General features: G+C 43.1%; 1 protein-coding gene across 5 annotated transcripts in view; it reads left to right on the top strand.

The window, feature by feature from the left end:
* hspa12a (heat shock protein 12A) overlaps positions 1-8,804 on the top strand; it is a 35,596-nt gene that overhangs the window by 8,322 nt on the left and 18,470 nt on the right. For all 5 annotated transcript variants that reach the window (XM_027024581.2, XM_027024584.2, XM_035532556.1 and 2 more), the window contains 4 exons: positions 3,885-3,961; positions 5,050-5,177; positions 8,098-8,284; positions 8,401-8,505. In XM_027024581.2, the coding sequence (XP_026880382.2) occupies positions 3,885-3,961; positions 5,050-5,177; positions 8,098-8,284; positions 8,401-8,505 (497 nt within the window). The remainder of the gene's footprint in view (positions 1-3,884; positions 3,962-5,049; positions 5,178-8,097; positions 8,285-8,400; positions 8,506-8,804) is intronic.

Raw genomic sequence — 8,804 nt, 5'->3', positions numbered from 1 at the left:
AATATGTTCACCAACTTGGCAAGAAACCTTTTATATATTTATCAGAGGTATTTTTAAATAAAAACCTTAAAGTCTATGTGATGGGTTCACCATGCCAATGCTAAAAAACTTTGTGCAGAAGTTTTGTAGTGATTGTTTAGTTACAGGTACATTTGACCTGTTTTGTCTGTATGTGTGTTTACAGCTTCACCACTTGCTATTTATGGAGAGCTTTCCTCCTCTCTCTTGTTCTGTCTGTATATTTAAGTCAAAGTCAATTTTTTTTTTTTGTTGGGTTTTTACAACATGTGTTGTCACAGCAAGTTTAGATTTATGGACCCAGATCTCTAATGGGAAAGCCAGAGGTGAGAGTGGCAAGGAAAAACTCCCTGGGTGGAATTAAAGAGGAAACCTTGGTAAGACCAAGACTTGAGGAAACGCATCCTCTTTGGGCCGCCCAGCTAATAAACAGCCTGTGCTTTATTACATAGCTCATGTAGCTCTCTCAGTATAGGTGCGAGACTCTTAGCTACTCTGGTGGGTCTCCGTTTCTACATCCATTAGTTGGATGTTTATGGCAGTGTCTGTTCATCTACTGCTGGCACTGGAACATTTTATGGTGTCAGGTTCTTCCTCACTGATGAGCAGGTCTAATCCAATGTTGGCATCATCTCTGCAGTAACATGCAGATAAAACAGGATGATCTAGCTAGTAAGATCTATAAAGAACAATGGATGAACCGTTCTCAAACAGTAGTTGTGCCAGTGACCAGCATGCAGCTCTGGCAGGTTTATCTATATCTGCAGAACTAGAAGGGAAGACCAGAGGGTGACCACAGTCCTGAGGGCTCTCTGAGACATTGCATTCCACACAGGTTACTGAAACAAACCCGAGTGATTGCATGAAATGGCTGGAAGACAGCATCAGCAGAAACCTCTGTGCCCGGGGGGGCCCCAGAATCTACACGTTTTATAGAGAGGAAGCTAACCAAAAGCTTAAGTAAATGAGTAAAAGTCAGGAGTGTGTCTGAGTCCCACTTAAAGCTGGAAGACTGTTTCATAATGGAAGGACTCTCCATCCATCCATCCATCCATCCATGCGGATTTGGCCTTCGAAAGCCAGAAAGTCAGTCGAATTTGATTTGAAAAGATGAGATTTTTGTATCCTCACAGCCCTGAAAAGTCAGATCTGTGTCATAAAGGGAAAAAAAATGGCAGACAAAAATGGCTCCCTCACCAACCACCACACTCTCAGCCCCTCCCCCACTGCACCGCACCCTCGTCTCCGTCTCTCTCGCTCTCTCTCTCTCTCGCGCTCTCTCTCGCGCTCTCTCGCTCTCGCGCTCTCTCACTCTGGGGATTTGTAGCAGTGAACTTCATTAGTCATTATTGCCATTATTGAGATGTTCCTGTAATGGGCCATAAAAATCAAAGCAAGTGGTGGAGCTGCTCCTTGCACTGGACCTGCATACAGTCCTGTACAGAATGGAACTCAGTTCTTTATCTGAGTCATAGGCTAGTAAAGCAATGCAGTGATCATGCCGTCAGCAAGCACAGGGCGGGGGACTGTACATAGACTTTAGCACTATGAAGTAACCTTACCAAGTTGACATAAGCTGTCAACTGAGGAATAATTTTTGTTCTGTGCTCACCTTGTAGCTCGGGTTACGGTTACTGCTGATTTGGGATAGGGGTGCTGTAGTTACGCACACACATACGCTCTGGCACACTATGGAATGCCATACACATTTTAACAGGAAGCAAAAGAGGTCAATGTTCAGACCCTCTCTGTGTGGAATTCTAAGCAGCTGAAATGAATGTTATTACCATGGAGAGGCAAGACACTCCCCAAACATGAGTGCTTTAGGTTGTTTTATATCAGTCAGTTTTAAAGTTATACAATTTCCATTATTGGGTTTGGGGATGAGGCAGTACAAGGGTGTGTGTGTGTTTCATAACATTGTTCTATTCTGACGCGTGTTTGTGTCTTCTGTGTGTGAGTCTGAGTGAATCTGTGGATTTCATAACATTCTCTCTGAGAGAGAGAGGGAGAGAGAGAGAGAGAGAGAGAGAGGTGCCCAGATGCTGCTGATATCAGAAGGGATCTTCAAAAAAAAAGTCTACAGAACACTTCCTAGCATTGCTTTGTTCTCTCTCTCTGAGTTTTTCTTTCTTGTTTATGCTTGTAAAATTTGTTCCGCTGGATGCAAGAGCTCAATTCTTCTATTTTCCTTTCTCCTCATTTAAAAAAAAATAAAATGAATTGGTCTGTTGCATTGATTTCAGGCCATAGATGAGATTTGTGGATAAAGCAGTAGCACTGCATTTATTATACTCATTAGAAAAGTAGGTCTAGCACATAATAGATGAGTTTAGCCTGCTCCTTTTCTCTGGCTGGCACATCTGTCAGATGGTATCCGTCCTACCTTCAAGATGATTCACCTCATTACAAAATATATTTGCTATACCAGCGGTGCTGCTTAGCCTAGTCAGTTTGTTCATGTCAATTTGAACAATTATTATTTTTTTGGTTACCCAGCTGTAGGTCAGACATTGTTGACAGAAATTGTAGACGGAATTCTTACTCGTAAGCAAATGTTTATATGTTGTTTAAGTAAATCGAAAAGCAGTAGAAAAGCGGAATCGATAGTGTTACGTAGCGCCCTTCACAACTAGCTTTTTAAATGTGGCTTATTTACGGCCTCCAATTTTTGCCCGTCCTGTAATAATGGGCCAAAAATGTGAGTAGTCGTAATCTGTTCACACAAACGGGATAATTGGAGATCTAATCAACTTGTAGTCAATTAGCTGCCGTGAACATGGGTCGCGTCGATGCTGGGGTAATCACTCTTGCACAACTTAAACGCACCATAATGACATTTCCGTTATGTGTGTCGCATTGTCATGTAAACAAACTTAACTTAAGTTCTTTTAAAGTAGATCTCACAATAGATCAAGTGGGGCGGGGGGGGGGGGGGGGGACGTTCATCTGGATGTTTCTGGGCATAACACTCCACTTACAGACATTTATCATTACAGGCAATCATTTTACACCTTCGCTGTAGAATTTTATCTTTCATTGTACCGTTCGTTCTTTCTTTTTTTAAAAAATATATATATATTTGAAATAAAAAAAAAATTAAATAAAAGGCTGAACGGCTGAAAGCGCGCTAGCCGCAGGTAGCCAGTCTCTCAGCCCGTAATTACGCGCCGAAGAGCGTCGTGATGAGTCGGGCCACGCTTTGGCACAGCGGGGGTTGCGCTGGGGAAAGGGACAACCGTTTGGGAAGACGGAGAGATCCGGCGGCTTCCCGCCGCGCAATAAACCCCGGTACTCGTTTTGCGTCCGGGGCGCTTCTGTAAGAGCGCGGCGCTAGAGTGTTTTAGCGAGGCTATTAGGCCGCACTAATGAGCGTGATGGCTTTGGACAAATCCAGCCTCTAATTCAATTCAAATGTCAGCGTGGAGAAGAGTGCCTGCATTAGGCGGGTAAAGCTTTTAAAAGATTTGATGTTTTTATGATCAGATAGTCTAAAACGCAAAGCTTGTGCGTTGTTAGAAAAAATCATAAATGTCGTCTTCCCGTTCCCTGGTTGGACCTATTTTTGTCCAGCCCACTTAATTTTAGGAACGACTATGTTTTATCTGCAAATGATTTTGCGTTTAATCTGGGTAGCCTCCGTCCCTGGCTGCCGTAATCCCTCTTTCCTGTGTTTTGTCTGGTGTGTTCATGTGGATGTGTGTGTCACTCTGGATAGCAGTTTAAGGTTAAAAACAGGAACTGGACTGTATGGAGTCTGCCTTTGGAGTGACAGTCGAATCTGGAAGCTGTTTGTGCGTTAATATGCAGTATTTATGTCGGTATACGGTAAAGTCCTTAATCCCATTCCTCTCTGTGTGCCTCAGATGTAATGGCAGCCCCATCGCCAGCAAAGAGTATTGGTGACCCAGGTATCACGCCCCTCTCCCCAACACACACGCAGGTGAGTGAGGTATCACACACACACCCACACACAGGTGAGTCAGGTATCACGCTCCTCTCCCCAACACACACGCAGGTGAGTGAGGTATCACACACACACACACACACCCACACCCACACACACAGGTGAGTCAGGTATCACGCCCCTCTCCCCAACACACACGCAGGTGAGTGAGGTATCTCTCACACACACACACACCCACACACAGGTGAGTCAGGTATCACGCCCCTCTCCCCAACACACACGCAGGTGAGTGAGGCATCACGCCCCTCTCCCCAACACACACAGACAGGTGAGTCAGACACATGCGCCTCTCCCCAACACACACAGGTGAGTCAGGCCTGGGCTTTTTATCTGCTGCTGAGATGATGTATAGCAGGTCATTTAGCAGCTGAACTAACTAATCCTAGCCCTAACTCTAGCCCTGACCCTAGTTCATGCGTTATTATTGAAGGAATATTCTGGTGTTGTTCAACCTGATCTCTTCCTTACATCTGTAGCATATGTTTGATTTCCACAAAGATTTTGCCATTTCTCTGCATTCAGAACAGAACTGGGACACATTTGTAATGGAAGTTTAAGTTGTTGAATTCCGTCAACATTTAAAACTCATGATATAAAATCAATTAAAAACTATAGCCATTAGAGTCTAATAATAAATACCTTCCAGTGATTGATATTAGACAGTGTCTTTCCAAAGCTGTTGTGTAGTTTTATTAAGTTTTCAAACACAAAAAGCAAGTCCACTTACTTTCTCTCTTGCTGAGGTTCTGGAGCATTCACGCATGCTAAACCAAAACCCCGGTTTTTAGTATAACAATAGCATATGATCACAGATTCTTCCTTATGGACAAATAGCTCCCTCTCTAAAACCATGAATAATGGAGATTTAGAGCTTAATTTATGAAAGTGGTTTCTAAAAATAGTGTCACATAATAGTTTGTTTACTACTTTGATAACCGCCCATTATAAGTGTGTTTTGAGTCATGTTTTTTAGGTCCACAGAGGCTTGATTTTTAAAGCTCATTTTAATGTTCTAATGTTTTATAATGTTTCCTCATTCCGTCTTGGACGCCTGCACCCTGCAGAAGGACACGGAGCCAAATGAGCCAGCCACTCACTCCTTCATGGTGGTGGTGGCCATCGACTTTGGCACCACTTCCAGTGGCTATGCCTACGCGTTCGTCAAGGAGCCAGAGTGTATCCACACCATGAGGTGAGAAAGATGGAAAAACAGAAGGAGAGAGGTGGGAGAGATATAAAGAGAGAAAAAATTCGAGAGACAGGCAGACACAGGGGCGCTGGGTTGTTTGGGGTATGGTGGTTCCAGTGTTCACCCTCTATATGTCCAGGGCAGGTGCCCGATATGAGCGATATGTGTGATATTTGTGAGAGAACTTGTGTGTTTTGCACTTCTAGGCATTGATCCCTGTATTTCAGCAGCATTCTAGTTCATTGGTATCTTGGACTCTAACGTACTGTACTGGCTAGGATGTATTCTGACTAAATGACAAAGCACTTTTACAAGTCTCTCTGGACAAGAGCATTTATCAAATACCGTCAGTGTAAATGTGTCTGGGGAACGTGTATGAGGCAAGTTGTACAGACCCAGACAAAGTTCCACTCTGGCCGGGTAATTGGTGTGACAGTATTCTTAACATTGACCTATCTATGCTCACATGAGGATACGTATTTGATAGAAACTACAGAGCACTTCTGTATGTGCAGACTGTCTGCGATAAAATCGCCAGGTAAGCAGTTGGTCTCTGGTGGATGACTCCAGATTAGCATGTCACATGAAAAACATTTTTAGAACGGGTGCACATTTTAAGTTATACTAACTGACCTGCTAGCCTGCATTTTTTACATTGATTTTTCTAGATTGGCATAACATTTAAAACTATGCAAACAACTAATACAGCTCACTTGGTATTCCAACATTGTCAGACACTTTAATCCACATCTCAGTGTTTATATTGAGGTCCCCGTTATAAATAAGTACTCATCAAACACTGGAAACTCAGACAGCAACCACGAGCTGCTCCTCCATTTTAATGTAAATGGTACAAATATTTGTTAGCAACCAAGGTCAGAGTAGCATTTCGCTGGGCCCTGTTCTGGCCGTTTCGTTGCTGAGAATTTCGTGCCTGCACCCAACGCTCGGGACAAGGTTATTGGCCAATGCTGTACATGTGAGACATGTAATATAATGTGAATGTGTCAGTCATTTACAGATCCCAGTACCTCTGCTATTCCCCATGTGTCTGTCTCTCTGCCCTGTTTTTAATCTCTCTTCCATCTCTCTCTCTCTCCCTCTCTTCCTCACCGTCTCCCTTCATCTCACACTTTCCGTCCCTTTCTCGCCTCCTCCCCGCTCAGTAATGCACTGGTATAATCGTTACCTTTTTCGTTCTCGTTTGTCTCTCTAGGCACTCGCATTCCCTTTTAAATGTTATATATAGAAGCCTGCGCGAGCGCGCGTGCTTGCGCGTGTGAGCGCACACCTATGTTTGTGCGCACACGCATGCATGCTTGCGTGTGCGCGTGAGCACTACCATTTACCTGCATTACATTGCATTTACCGCATTACCTACATTTACCCTCCAGAGCGCTACAGCATCCTACAGAGGAAAATGGGTAAAAGAGTTCATAAAACAGGTGAAAAATAAAATAAACATATCTGCACAACACCCAGAGATGGAAAAGCTGGGTTTCCTCCAAACATCTACATATTTAGTGTTTCTCTCCTCCAGCCCATAATGGCGTTACAATTACCGCTAACCTCTGACCTGTAACCCTGAATCTTAACGAAATTAAGTTTGGTATAGCATGGGGTACAGACATGAGGGCTCTTCTCTTACTTCCACACACTTGTCAACCCTGGTAATTTATTTTATTTTTTTTTTAGCTTCTATTAAATAAAAATCCAGATACAAATGAGGTCTGTTACTAAATAATATATGGAGCTACTGAGTGAGGTGAAGGGAGTGGAGTTGCATCAGAGACTGCCCGGGAGACTGCCCTGATCCTTATGAAATATTGAAGTATTTCGGGGCAGGAGGGTTAACACTTTTACATAAACGCTGTACAATACAATATAAAAACATATATATATATATATATATATTTTTTTTTTTTGTTAAACACAGTAGTGTAATACAAACTGTAGTGTGTGTGTGTGTGTGTGTGTGTGTGTGTGTGTGTGTGTGTGGTGTGTGTGTGTGTGTGTGTGTGTGTGTGTGTGTGTGTGTGTGTGTGTGTGTGTGTGTGTGTGTGTGTGTGTGTGTGTGTGTATAGAGATTAAACTGTTATGTAGGCCAGCTCATCCAGGAGTAACATTTCCATGCCAGGGCTGAGATATTACAAATTCCATGTGACACGGTTTTGCCGGTAGGAGCCGTCTAACTGTAATGATCCTTTCTGCTCTCAGTAGTCTCTGAATAATTAAAAAAAAAAAAAAAAAACCAGGATATTATTCTCGTTCCATGTATCCTCCTCTAACTCGAACCCTAATCTGAAATCTAATCCTAAGGATAGGTGGGGATGAATGACAGGGTGAATTAGGGTCAGCATCTCTGATCCCCTTTAAAGAGACCTTTTGGTAAAAGTTAAACCTGGGACCGTTTCGGGTGTAAAGGGTTGACCTGGATCAGAATACATGGTTAAGGTTGCTGCTAGCAGCTGGTTCTGTTAGTAGTTTAGGCTGGCTGTGTAGCTACCCTGCTCAAGACTAGAAAGGGTGGTTGATTCACAGCAGATATATGAATTAAACAAAAACATTCAGTAAGCCAAAATGGGGTTTCATGTTGAACAAGTAGTAAACAGGTAAATGATGTTTTTAGTTCTACAAGTTACACAAGATATGCCCCTTGTGTTCCCTTAATCCCCTTAAGCTTTTGAAGTGGGCAGTGTCCATGGTTAGTAAGGTTTGAGAAACCAAGCACTGATGGGTGTTCTCAGGGATGGAGGCACGCCAAAATGGCTCTAAAGGCAGTTCTGTGCTGTTTTGAGTGTGTTGCTGTGGGGTGCTACAGGTATCGGAAGAAATTCGGAGATGCTGCTTCTTTGAACCCCGTTTTGTTGGTTGTTTAGCCATGTACTGGTATAATGATTGGTCAGTGTGTTTATGTTGCTAGACGCTGGGAGGGCGGAGATCCAGGAGTGTCCAATCAGAAGACACCGACTACCATTTTGCTCTCACCGGACAAGAAGTTCCATAGTTTTGGTTATGCAGCAAGAGATTTTTACCATGATCTGGACCCCACTGAGTCTAAGCAATGGCTCTACCTAGAGAAGTTTAAAATGAAACTTCATACAACTGCGGTAAGGAAACGCACACATGTATACCAGTTTGGCTGGGTGGTTGACTTTGCCAGCTCCACTAACCACTCCAAGCACTGACAGTTTTGTTTGTTTGTGTGTCCTGCTTTCTTCTCCAGAATCTGTCCATTGACACTGACCTCCATGCAACCAATGGGAAGAAAGTGAAGGCATTGGACATATTTGCTTATGCTTTGGCGTTCTTCAAGGAACAGGCTCTTAAAGTGCTGAGTCATTTTCTACCTTTCTCTTGTGTGCTGTGGCGTCACTACTGGTGTGATTGCTGGGTGCTTGGCTTGGACATTTTAACAAACTGTATCAGAGTAGGTTTTAGTGAAGTAGAGGAAATTAGAGGTGCCACCCGGTACTACAAAGGATGTTTACACTGCAACTTGTTGGACAATTAACCTTATTTCAATGTTAACTGATATAGCTGTGATTTTGGTTTTCAATCATCTTCCTTCAAAAATCAGATACCCTAGGGTTAGGATTCTGTTAAACTCTGGCCCAAAAAAAAACCCCT

Source organism: Electrophorus electricus, chromosome 13 (assembly GCF_013358815.1).
Source record: "Electrophorus electricus isolate fEleEle1 chromosome 13, fEleEle1.pri, whole genome shotgun sequence".
Lineage (NCBI taxonomy): Eukaryota > Metazoa > Chordata > Actinopteri > Gymnotiformes > Gymnotidae > Electrophorus > Electrophorus electricus.
Note: the sequence above shows the minus strand (reverse complement) of the source record. Positions and strands in the feature narration are given on the sequence as shown.